The 12,432-nt window shown below is 45.9% G+C and overlaps 6 protein-coding genes across 6 annotated transcripts; 5 read left to right on the top strand and 1 right to left on the bottom strand.

Moving 5' to 3' along the window:
* Positions 1 to 261: 261 nt before the first annotated feature.
* On the top strand, positions 262 to 1,426 carry I203_107769 (uncharacterized protein; the record flags this gene model as incomplete). The annotated part of the gene is made up of 8 exons (XM_019151574.1): positions 262 to 376; positions 491 to 575; positions 647 to 704; positions 799 to 856; positions 912 to 958; positions 1,024 to 1,101; positions 1,192 to 1,288; positions 1,368 to 1,426. 8 exons carry the CDS (start codon positions 262 to 264, stop codon positions 1,424 to 1,426), a joined length of 597 nt encoding a protein of 198 aa, XP_018999141.1.
* A 1,037-nt stretch (positions 1,427 to 2,463) lies between these two features.
* On the top strand, positions 2,464 to 3,429 carry I203_107768 (uncharacterized protein; the record flags this gene model as incomplete). Its single annotated transcript, XM_019151575.1, has 1 exon — positions 2,464 to 3,429. One exon carries the CDS (start codon positions 2,464 to 2,466, stop codon positions 3,427 to 3,429), a length of 966 nt encoding a protein of 321 aa, XP_018999142.1.
* Positions 3,430 to 4,390: 961 nt separating this feature from the next.
* Positions 4,391 to 4,990, top strand: I203_107767 (uncharacterized protein; the record flags this gene model as incomplete). Its single annotated transcript, XM_019151576.1, has 1 exon — positions 4,391 to 4,990. The coding sequence occupies one exon, from the start codon at positions 4,391 to 4,393 to the stop codon at positions 4,988 to 4,990; it is 600 nt and encodes a 199-aa protein (XP_018999143.1).
* A 643-nt stretch (positions 4,991 to 5,633) lies between these two features.
* Positions 5,634 to 6,008, top strand: I203_107766 (uncharacterized protein; the record flags this gene model as incomplete). The annotated part of the gene is made up of 1 exon (XM_019151577.1): positions 5,634 to 6,008. The coding sequence occupies one exon, from the start codon at positions 5,634 to 5,636 to the stop codon at positions 6,006 to 6,008; it is 375 nt and encodes a 124-aa protein (XP_018999144.1).
* A 1,040-nt stretch (positions 6,009 to 7,048) lies between these two features.
* I203_107765 (uncharacterized protein) lies at positions 7,049 to 7,285 on the top strand (the record flags this gene model as incomplete). Its single annotated transcript, XM_019151578.1, has 1 exon — positions 7,049 to 7,285. One exon carries the CDS (start codon positions 7,049 to 7,051, stop codon positions 7,283 to 7,285), a length of 237 nt encoding a protein of 78 aa, XP_018999145.1.
* A 522-nt stretch (positions 7,286 to 7,807) lies between these two features.
* I203_107764 (uncharacterized protein) lies at positions 7,808 to 12,250 on the bottom strand (the record flags this gene model as incomplete). The annotated part of the gene is made up of 1 exon (XM_019151465.2): positions 7,808 to 12,250. The coding sequence occupies one exon, from the start codon at positions 12,248 to 12,250 to the stop codon at positions 7,808 to 7,810; it is 4,443 nt and encodes a 1,480-aa protein (XP_018999269.2).
* Between the last annotated feature and the right edge of the window lie 182 nt (positions 12,251 to 12,432).

Here is a 12,432-nt window from a genome sequence, read left to right as displayed (position 1 = left end):
CACATGATGTGGATTTTGAATTCCATTCCATTTGCCACCTCGGCGTCCTCCTAACTTACTGATGTTATCATCATCCATCATCCATCATCCACAGTCCACAGTCCACTGTCCACTCAGTCCCCTTCCTTCTTCCTTCTCTCCCTTCCTTCACCTGTACGACACTCTACCGGCTACCACTATATAGAATAGGAATAGGAATATTCAATTCTTCCGAACGTGCCTCTCATCGCTCTCCTTCCCTCTCGATCATTTCCCCTCATCATGCCTCCAGCAAACGGTGTCTCAGCTCCCGGATCAAGACCAGGATCAACCAAACCCGGTACACCCATATCGAGTACGAGCAATTCGTCGTTGATATTGAGGAAACAGCTTCTAGGTGGGTACATTTCTAACGTATCTCTTCATACCTCCTTGAATGAATCTGTTTTCTGTACGAAGTATTTCATGGAACAAATGGACTTCCGCTGATTCCTTTCCTCCTCGGGTTCAGATCTTCAGAAGAATCCGGTCGATGGCTTCTCAGCTGGTCTGGTGGACGATGATAACATTTTAGAATGGCAGATTGTGATTATGGGGTATGTATATCAGCTATCGGAGTCGTCTAGGTATTCAGAAGCTGACATCAGCATTGATTTATTGGTTATAGACCAGCTGATACGTTATATGAAGGGGCCATTCTCAAAGCTAGACTCATCTTCCCTCCTGTAAGTATACATTTTCAGCTGTATTACGACCATCGTCCGTCAACCAGTCGATGATTACGTAGGATATCAGCTGAAGGGACGAGTTCAATCATAGGAATTTCCATTATTACCTCCCAAGATGATCTTCGATTCGGAAATGTGGCATCCTAATGGTTAGTCAGTCGACACTCGGGTCAGGCATGCCCAACTAATCGATTCACGTTTTAGTGTACGAAAAGGGAGATAAGAAGGGTGAGGTCTGCGTGTCGATACTGGTAAGCTATACTTGCAGTGGTAACCTGTCAAAAATCAACCAGCTTATCTGTCTTCTTCATTATAGCATCAACCAGGAGAAGACGAATGGGGATACGAGGACGCAGGGGAGAGGTGGTTGCCCGTGCATACGGTTGAAAGTGTTGTAAGTTCTCCTACCTAATGAACATCAAATCAATCAGCTTCCCGGCCAGTCCATTTGAGCGATCGTCAAGCTGATGTTGCTGTCTCTCAGCTCATCTCAGTAATTTCCCTCCTCTCGCAAGACGTCCCCGACCTCTCATCGCCAGCTAACGTAGATGCTGCCAAAGAAGTGAGAGAAGATTTCGCATGTGAGTCTTCCTACGTCCCACCAGCTACATTGGTCGCGATGGCTGACACCAAGCCAACGTAACACTGTTGATTACGTAGCATATAAAAAGAAAGTGAAGAGACTAGCACGTAGATCCGCTGAAGAAGCTTATGATTGATGTTATAATGCACCAAGTCGTATACCTACCTATTCACGGATGATACCTATTCCATACTCATCAGTCCAGTCGTCATACCTCGCTTCATTCACAGACCATCTAAATATATTTGCGCTGTTATTCACATCAGCCCATTCGTTATTTTCATAGTATGTACACCTCAAACCCGAAGTACAATCAGGGTATCGTCATCAGTTTCCGAGTTCCTCAACAGGTGATAGTCTGACTAATTATCAATATCATCATTCCATGCATATTCAATAAGACATGTCAAACCCTCTACTGCCTATCAAAGGCGACATCAAATCGTCAAGCTCATGCTGCATGTTCTTCGCGAGTGATCTTGTCCGTCACATACAAAGTTGGACGATATGGGTGCATATATATTCAATCGTCGGGTCAGACATCGCGGCTAAGTGCTCCGAGTGGTTAAGGGGTGAGACTTGAATTGCTTTGCATTATCAATTCGAGACGATCTCATGGCGAAAGCCTCGCAAGTTCAAATCTTGTCTTAGTCGTTTTATCAGAAACTTATATCTTTTTGAGTTCAGTCCGCTGGGCGAGATCAAAGAAGGTTTTGCGAAGTTCGCTTCGGCAGCCTTCGTGAAGGTCCGTCCGGAATATGCTGTAAGTTGGACACAATTGCTGTGTTCGGTCTGAACAACCAGACTCTTAGGAGTTTTCCACAGCTGACAGCGTTTGTTCATGCTTCCTAACGAATACACCTTTTGTGTCGCATCATTATAGGAATTCACCAAACCTTCCGCTCGCACAGCTTTGTGCATATGTCTATGTAAGTCGTACGAGCACTAGAAGCTTGATCTGTCGTCCGACCTATCAGAAGATCGATCAAAGGATCGGCGATGAAGGGAAATTGACGGAGCGATATTGTTTGTATTCTTCTAAATGCTTCTGAGCCAAACCTGATCAACCAGCTATTGTAGGAAATGGGTGGGTGAATGAGTATATAGGTTTTAGGTGTATGCAGATCTTTAGTCGCTTTCTCACATTCCCTCACTATCCCAGAACGACCCAACATGTCCAGTGCTACTACCCCAACTTCGCCACGATACCGTCGTAGTCCTTCTACGCCAATGAGCAATCTTGACCGAACTCTCAATGGAGATTCTGTCACCTCGTCAACAGCGATGAGAGGTAAACATCCGGACTATTTCCTTGCGCATCGACCTCGATGGGAGGCACTTGATCAATCTTGCGAGTCCCAGTCCGAGTTCAAATCCAAATCCAGGTCTAGATCGGGGGGACATAGACTTACTATCCATAGTAAGCCTATATTCAAAGTCGGCACACCATTCCCCGATAGTCAAATCATGCGGGAATTGAGTGCTCAAGCCGATGAGATTTATGAGAGAGTCAATCAATTTTCGATCTTAACCATTCCCAAATACTGCATGGACAAAGATCCACAAGAATTTGCGAGGTTGGATGAAATCTTGAGAAATGTGGTGAGGGAAGTCAATCGATCGGATAAAAGCAATTATAAAAGTGTAGTCACGAAAGTTGGAGATTATTCTAGGATTCATCCCCAAACTGATAAGAACACTAACCTCTTGACTGAGATCAAACTCCCGGATTCCACTGAAGAATGGTATGAATATGGAGGAAATCAGACCGAGAAAAGAGAGAAGCAAAACTTCACCAACGATTTCAAGTGTTTCTTCGCTGCTGCCAGCCTTGTTCCACCCACAAGTTCCATTGCATCACCCTACCTCCGACAGGAACACGGACAGGATGATTCCGAAAGGGATGATGAGGTTTATAGGAGGAAACTCGAATTCATGGAACATATCAGGGGTTTGACTGCTTCTCCAGATCCTTTGAAAGGGGAAGAGCGAGATGAAGAAGGCGGTAGCATACTGTGGCCAGTACCTTCCCCAACTAGTGGTGGATTCCGGAGACCCAGTTTAGGTCGGAGGGTCTCCAGTATGGGATCAGCGGTCGCTCGAAGGTTGAGCAGCTCCAGTCCTGCGCAAAGAAAATGATCGTGTTTTATGACTGGCTGAAAATCCGTTAGTCGAGCAAGAAAATCAGTCGAAATGTCGGTTAATACAGTACATTACTTTCTGTGGGATATTCTTGATGATGAGGCATGTATGTCCTGATCATACAGACTTTGAAAGCTCATGAGATGCGGTCACCATTTTCATGGACTGCTGATCTATGACTGAGTAAGGCTGATAGCTAACTGACTTACCTGGCTGTTGCGTTGGTGACCAATTGTACAGGTACGTCAACGCATTACTCGACCTTCCCGCTCGACGTCCTTGCATCTTTTGTCGACCAAGTATGTATTGGCAATTCGGGCAGAGTGGCTCACACATCAGGGGTGTTAATAGAGCTAGCATTCTTCAATCTGATCGGAACGCATGAACCGGGATTAGTACCTGCGGGGCATGGACAGTGTACATTCAGCCCGGCTGATTCAACGAAGCCACCCAGTGTGTGTTCGGAACGGCTCTCCATATGAATGAGCTAGAGGAACTGATCATGAGCTACTCGCGGTACATGAGAGAGGTTTTTTCTATTGAAAAGTGTCTTCTAATGTGCAAATATCTCTGTTGGACAACGGTGGAGACGGTGTACAGTCTGAAGATATTGCAGTGACTGGCGCGAGCTTCTCGCGGTGCACCAAGGATCTTAGGCTTGATTGAGAATGGTCTTTCAATGTGTCTATCTTCTTGACCGATAAAGGTGAAGATGATCAAAAATTGATATACTGAATTAAGATGGCCGAACATCGAAGCATCACCTTTCGTAGCGATGGGTTCTCGTTCGCACAGCATAAGGCTCACCACCATGACATAATTTGGTTGGGATATGAGAGGGTATAAATTCCAGTCGATGAGAGACCGGGAGGGGGGGCCCATCTTTGCTCACTTCTTGTCTCACGATTACTTAGCATACCATATTATCTTCACGCCCATCCCAGCTACCTGTTACAGTATGTCTTACTACGGATACACGGGATATTCTACCGATTACGATTATCAACCCACGGCCAATGACGAAATGAATGACAGGCCCGTTGACGACTGGAAAGTATATACGGTAGGTCACCTTGTTGACCACAGAACTGTCACCCAGGTGAACGGACGAACTCAAACGGAAATTTTTGTCGTTGACAAGATTATGTATCACGACTTATCTGAACTTGGTGAAGACGATTTCCAATGGGCGTCGGACGAATCAGACCCCATTCTGAACAATACTGGCATAAGCAGAATTACAGTAATGGACCCGAGACAAGTACCCTTTGTTGAACGCATCAAAAGCCAGATGACCAACTCGCTCGAGACCAGTTGTCAAAATATTAGTGCGGATCCGAATATCAAGTTCAACCATGCCACTCATTCGAGTGGTGATCATCAAGGATTCCATAATGCTGCGCCTCAAACTGGTCAATTTGGCAGTTTGGTCGATTGCTCCAAATGGACAATTACTGAACGATACGAGAGCGAAACGAACCAGACTGTCAAGAATAGATACGATGGAAATTACTTGCTACGTGCTAATCAAAGGTACAGAGCCTCTTTTAGAAGGTGAAGCTGTGTGAACTTGTGGGATTGCATCTGGTGACTTCCATCGTATTGTCTCTTGGATGTCTCCTAAAAACGTAGCGTCGATTGTTGGCAATATTACGAATGACGTGATGAAATGGCTTAGTAAAGAATTGATGACGAAGGGAAAGCAAGGCGAAGAGAAGCATGCCACATTACATATTCATATCTACATCTCTGATGATTCTCTTTATGTAGAAAGGATCTCTTTAGCGATGAAAGCAATTTCAATATCTCCCCACTTGACTTCATGCTGTGAACGAGAAAGGAGCTAGGGAAAGATTGGGCCTGGACTCTCATTCCGTATCGAGAAGCAGTATCGTACATAGATCGTCCTTCTATGCAGAATCCCTTCAACGTCTTAATAAGAGAAAACCTTTGGAGCCGAAGTCACATCACTTTCAAAGGATACCTTACCTTCTGAACTTCTCAGTATTTCCATGACAAATGATCTGATTGAGCCGGACGGTAGAGGAGCAATTATATGAAAGATCAGTATAAATGTCTTGCACTTCATTCCTCTCAGTCCAATTTTAATTGACCATACATCAGTCCTGCCCCAAAATCATCTTCGACAATCATTCAATCGAGTGCCTAAACTTGATACTTTGTGATCCATATCTGTGAACATGTCATCACACGCCGTCTCCCTTCAAAGCCGTCAACCATCGTCCTCCCCTTCACCCAGCACTCAACAAAGTGGCAAATTAGGACTTATCGGCCATTGGATTACTCACGATTCGACTACTGGAGAATTATACATCGTTGATAAATGGTTTGATTTCAACCGTTACGATTCTCAGACCGTCACTGCGAACATTTCTAATATGAATGAAGAGTCCGAAGGCTTAATTCAAAGCGCTGGACTGGAACGAATCCGTCATTTCCCCAATTTCACGGAAAATCAATTAGACGACAAGGAATGTGATGCAGCGGAGAAACTCAGTTCCGCTTGTCAGACTTTCAACTCCGATTCTTCGAAGGTATTTTCCCACAAAGTTTGACTTGTCATCGGGACATGAATGGTATTTCGCTCTATCGGACTTTCCATAAAGCCACCAATCCTGCGACTGATTGTTTGGGAAGCATAGTTCGACCAGAGTGGTTTGGCTACGAACCAGGTCTAGTAAAAACCTATAATGACAACACAAATTTTGAAATCAAACGTAGATTTGATCCCGATTTTAATTCGACATCAGTATTGGACACCAAGGGCGAATGAAACCATCATTCGAAGATGGTATCAATCCCAAGCCGGGAACGGAGGGACCGCTTGAAGGGTATCTAATTTTTACGGCCAGTCAGCCCGTCTCATAGCACAGTGTTCAATCCCGTTTCAATTTCGGTTTTGTACGAAAAATCGTTATCCTTCTGTAGATATCGTAGTATGCAAGTGATGCTGTGCAGTTTCGGCCGCGCGGACAGTCGCCGACGCCCCATCCCTTGTGATCGCCTTTGTCCTCCGCACCTTGATCTCTGGCATGATACTCAAAGGTCTTGGATGCACTTTATCGCAGAAATAGGAAGCAAGAATCTACTGCACACTGTACAGTACAGTATGCAGTATGAACGCTGGATCTACGAGGCTTTTCTCCACTGTAAAGTATTTTCGCTTTTTTCGCGTTTCTCTTTGATTATCCTTGTCGCCACTCACAGCTTCTCTCTCTAGTCATTTTATTAAACAACCGATAAGTCAGCGGAAGAGGAGCATCTTGATCAGGCTATGCAAGCCGGCTTAAATGCAATTACCAGCATCGAAAAGGACGCTACCCAAGTTGAAGTGGATGACTTGCAATCCCGAATGCAAGAGGAACTGTTAACAGCGTGTCAAACTCTCAATGATGATCCGTCAACGAGCTTTTGGCATGATGTATGGTCACCACACTCCCGCAGAACGTTCAGTAGACAAACAGCACCAGCGATTGACCGTTATGGAAGTATGATCAGACCCCAAGATTAAAATTTTCCCCAATTGATGAGATACTATAATGAAAATACCAACCTGAAGATCAAACAAACATTCGATCATGAATACATTCAGAAGATGTCTAAAGCTTCCCCTGACTGGGCTTCTGAATCTGAAGCCTCAAGGTCAGACCCCAGTTCGGCTGTAGCAACTGCTTCCAAATCGACCAAAGATCACGCTCCCTGGACACCCGAAATATCCCATGATCAAGGGAGAACAGATGAAGAAGCTCCTGCGCCTGGGCCGGTTCGAGCCTCTTCAGTTGAGGAGACGGGAAGATGGACTGCAAGAAGCGGTTTCACCCTCTTTTATTGAACATAATCTGACAAGATGATTATTTCCATTTCGTGTATTCATTGACACTTGTATATGCACCGAGTCCCGTATGAGTCACCTTTCTCTTCAGTGCAGTACTTTGCTATGTTTTTGATTGCATGTCATGTCCTTACATAGGCTAGATTATATCGTTCACATTGTCGAACACGATTGTCAAACACGAATGAATGCACGCGATTACATACACTCTGAAGGAGCAAACCGAAGCATATGATGCTCGTTCTCTGCTTCCCATCACACTTTGACCTATCGGTTTGTCGTTTCGTACAACCATACACGATACATGATACATGAAGATACATGTCACTGTTAACTGCTTCTCCTTTCCCTGAGGAAAGATTTTTCACTCTACTGTACAAGAGTTATATAACGTTATAAAAGTGGTGAGTTGTCGTATCACTAGATACTCAGATAAAATCAAAGACCAAATAATCGAATACAGTAAACATAAAAGGATAGATAATGTATATAGATAATGTCAACTACTTCTTCCTCCTCCGACTAATTACCTCTCCAACCACCTCTAAAACCCGTACCTCTTCCCCTCCACAATCCCCTAGGATAACCTCTCCCACCGCCCCTCTCACCTGAACCTCCAGGTGCACCACCCCTGAATCCTCCAGATACTGGCGAACTGCCCAATCCAAGACCACCCGGTGTACCCAATCCCCTAGGTCCCGTGGGAGGTACCTTCGGACCTGTAGGAGGTATCTTACTAGTCGATGTTGGTGTGTGAGGAGGGATTTCCCTCATTGATAAAGGAGGTGGCATCTCCACTGTTTGAGTATTAGGTGAATTGCTTAATCCCAAATTAACCGATTCTTCAGAAGTATTTGGACGAGGTATGTAGCTGTTGGTATTGATACCTGTCGAACCCGGAGTCATAGGGCCATTTGCATTTTCCATTGTAAGCGAGGCTTGTCGAGGAACATAACTCGAATTGACTCTTGGTACGAACGATGGAGTAGTTGTCGCCGCAGCGGTGAGAGCGGTAGATGAAGTAGCAGGTTGAGGTTGAGAAGGGAAGTAATCTGTTGATCCACCACTGACATTCCTAGGTACGTAACTCGAAGTTCGGGGTGTGTCGACAGGTGTACCAGGTTTGTTGGAAGGTAGGTATTCCGAAAGATTCAATTTCCCACCCATCGTAGGCGTTTCGGGAGGTTCAGCTTTCACTGGAGAGACCGTCGTGATATTAGTCGTACTAGGGATATTTCCGAATCCAGGTATATCATCAAACGTTGCCCCTCCGTTCTTACCCACCTCGGGCGTCACTACATCATCAACTTTTGGTGGTGCTGGAGCTGATGGGGGAACTTCGTTGACGGGAGTTTGAGACTCTTTCCGGAACTTGTGCGATTTTAGATAGTCTGAAAGCGAGACTTTCTTTGGCGGTTCAGGCGGAGGAGGTGTAGGTTCTTTAGGCGGAGGAGGTGTAGGTTCTTTAGGCGGTGGAGTTGGAACGCGAGCTTCTTCCTCTGCTACATCTTCAGGGACAGGTTGAGATTCGACGGAAGGTACGATCTCGGGATCAGGTACAGCAGCTTCATCTATCTCCATAGCGCTAGATAAAGGAGCGATGACCTGGTCAGGTACGACAGCTCTTGGCTCTTCTTCCTGATGCATAGGACCACTGGAAGTTGAGACATTCTCCAACTTCTCCAGCTTGACGGATTTAGCGGACTTTGGCGACGATCGTATATCTTTCGATTTCTTCCTCTTCTTTACAAGTGCACTCCCACGTACGGTCGTCTCCTCCTCGTCATCTTCATTTTCCGACGCTGAGGAAGAGACAATCCTCTTTGGCCTGCCTCTTTTGCTCTTGCCTACATGCTTCCCAGGGGAGATGGATGCTTTCTTAGTATCGCTCAACGTTAACTTTGGGCTATTATCCGGAATCTTCAACTTGATCTTCTTAGGTTTGCTGATGTGTACCTCTCGATCATCGTCCGACATATCATGATCTACATCCACATGACCATTGAGATGCTTGGAAGCTTCAATGATGGGCGAGAGTACCCGACGAACTTTTCGAGCGTTACCGGCAGATTTCGGTTTAGCAGGTGAAGATCGAAAATCGATCTCTTCCTCTTCCGATTCGTGATTGGGTCCAACCACCGGGAGACGTGATCCCATTTCCTCCTCATCTTCCGTCATGATATCTGAATCGGCATCCGAATCTGACGAGTGAGTTTTGGGTACAGTAGCTGCCGTAGAGTCAGATTCGGAGCCAGAGTCCATATCGTCGGCCAAAGAAGGCTTGATGGACGAGATTGCAGAGGAAAGGGATGATGAAGAATCTTGTCGTTCAACTTTGGGTGTTCTGGGTGGAGCGGGAGAGAACATTTGTTTTTGAGGCGCAGAAGAAGAAATGGGATGAACAGGTTGAATGTTGATTTGCGTTTCAGTAAGAGGAGATTTGACAGGTGAGATGATGGTAGAAGGAAAAGGCGCAGGTACAGAAACGGATTCTCGTATGACTTCGGCAGCTGCTTCGAGTTCTGATCGGGATTTCTCGATGGGTGTCGACTCCTCCTCTTCCATCAATGTATCCTCCTGTACATTCTGCGCCGTTTCTGGTCCTTGAACACTAATCTCTCCATCGTGATCGTCCTCCTCTTCTGCGGCTTTCTCAACTTCGATATCCTGCTCCATAGACTCATCCGCACGATCAGAACTCTGTTCCTCCGATCTCACAGACTGAGATTGAGCTTCAGAAGTCCGTGAGCTCATGCTGGTAAGACCTAGATCGAACGCTTGACCCTCATTCATCCTCCATTTTCTCATCTCTGCATTTTCCAATTCCCTTCTTCTCCATCCCCGCACCGCTCCAACCAATTCACCTAGATCTACTCGAAGTTTCTTTCTTTCGTTGGCGTGAGAAAGACCATCTTGCATCATCTTAGGTTCCACCAGTTGACCCATCTGAGCTAATGCACATGTTCCAGGAACAACACAGGCGCACGCAGTGAAGGTACCGAAGATGTGGGTGAGGACCGAGTCGATCTTGAGCGAGAGCGAGTTGATGGTTCTTGGTGATGCTGAGAATCCCGGTGAAGCGAGTGAACCGTCATTGAGCATAGCTGCGTGTACGATGGATCTAAGGGAATGAACAACATGCTGATCATCCCATTCCCAGCCCAACACCAATTCATCCTTCTTTCCTATGTCCTTGGAAGCGAAAAGACCGAACTTGAGCTTGAGTGATTCACTTTCGGTACTTCTCCACAATAAAGGTCGCAGCACTACATTCGGATGACAACCACTTCTAACGAATCTGAAATCATTACCATAACCTCTGGCATCGATCATCAGGTTGATAGGTGGGCCTATACTTCGAACATGAGGTTTTGGTAGACCAAGAGAGGAATATTGGTTGATTGGATCTTTTCTGTAACTCTCACAATCGATTATTTCACCTTTATATTCCCCAATGAAAGATCCTAAATTAATTGGTTCTTCCGCATATACACTATAGATCGTCGGACGGGTGTATATACCATGTTTAGAAATATTTTCGGTATACGTGAGAGGAAGGAAAGAAGGTGCATCTTCAACTATTTGGATTGATGTTGATGAAGCGAGTGATTCGAGATCCGGACCAGAGAGGAAGATTGGTGGGACTGGAGGAGCGAGTATGTGGAAATCAGGAGGAGGGAAGAGATTATCAGGCGAGAGACGTAGTATACCAGTTTCGGTAGGTGAAGGTAATCCAGATGGGTTATGTACAGCTCTACTTTTCGCCGCTACCATTTCTTCTTCCGCATCTACCCATTCTTTGTATATATTCCTCATGATCTGTCTGGCGAGTACACCTCTGACGATATTCTCCTTTATCGGTGTATACTCCAAAGCCCAAGGTTCTACACGGAAATAATCATCTTCTGGTTCTTCCAGTATCGGTTGTTGTTCTTTGAAAGAAGAAGAGGAAGGACCGGGTGTTGAAGATGATTCGAGGATATTCTGTTTTGCACGGGGTTTTGGACCGGGTTGTCTGCGTTTCGGTTTAGATGCTGGTGGACCCATTACACCTGGGCTATGTTCTTTACCTGATTCTTTATCCTTATCCAGTTCACCATCCAGTACACTTTCCGTCCTCGCCCTCTTGGTCTTACCACCTTTACTTCTAGGTTTTTCCTTCTCCTTCTCCACCTGTGACACCTCTCCCTGTGGTGGGGCTGCTATCCTATCCTGACGCTGCTGATTCTGCACGAGCATCTGTAATTGCCTCGCACCAGCCGCATCGTACGGTCTAGGTTCGCACAACTCACAGAAATACTGTTCTGGAGCTGATGCCGCGTCCATATACCCAAAACAGATCCCATGTTCCCACGCTCCGCAATTCTCACACTGAATAGTGAACCCATCATCCTCTGTAAATCCACAAATACATCTAATTATGGTGTTTTCCTCTCCTAACCAGTGTGCAGGGTGGTCCGAAGATGATGTACGACGTGAAGATCCCGAGGTAGTATTTCGCTTACGTTTCCCCTTTGTCTTCACGGGTGGATCTGGGCTTGTGCGTGTCGGTGTGGGAGGATGTGCGGATGCGGAGGGAGATGAGTTGTCATTGGAGGATGTGAGTAGGTTCGATATGGATGCTGAGGGAGGAGGAACGGTCGGTCGATCATTCGTATTCTTATCTTCAGGCGGTGTATAGGGGTACGAATTGACATCCGGCGGTGCAGGTTTCTCCACTTCCACCAAATCCGATTGATCCTCCATGACCACCTCTAATGATTCTGGTTTCGGTGGTACCTCCATGGCTGAAGATATGTTTAGTAGCAACGCTACAGCATCATCTGGTTCCCCACCTGATACTGGTGTTGATATTGGTTTCGATACATCTTCCATCACAATATCTGTGGAAGCAGCGTCGAAAGCTGGTGGAGGGATACGAGGAGGCGAGGGTCGCGATGGTCCTGCTTCGGCGGAAGCATTCATACTGAAGAGATGTGAATATTTGAAACGACGCGTTCACTCGAGCAGTCTATCGATGATGAGAGAATACTTGTTAGTCGCCAAGTATTGGAGGATGTACACATGTAGATAGCGGCGAGAAGTGAACGAGGGTCATGGGAAAAAGCGGACTCACAAAGCTCAGAGTGAAAGAACAAAGGGTATCC

This window comes from Kwoniella mangroviensis, chromosome 2 (assembly GCF_000507465.2).
Source record: "Kwoniella mangroviensis CBS 8507 chromosome 2, whole genome shotgun sequence".
Classification (NCBI taxonomy): domain Eukaryota; kingdom Fungi; phylum Basidiomycota; class Tremellomycetes; order Tremellales; family Cryptococcaceae; genus Kwoniella; species Kwoniella mangrovensis.
Note: the sequence above shows the minus strand (reverse complement) of the source record. Positions and strands in the feature narration are given on the sequence as shown.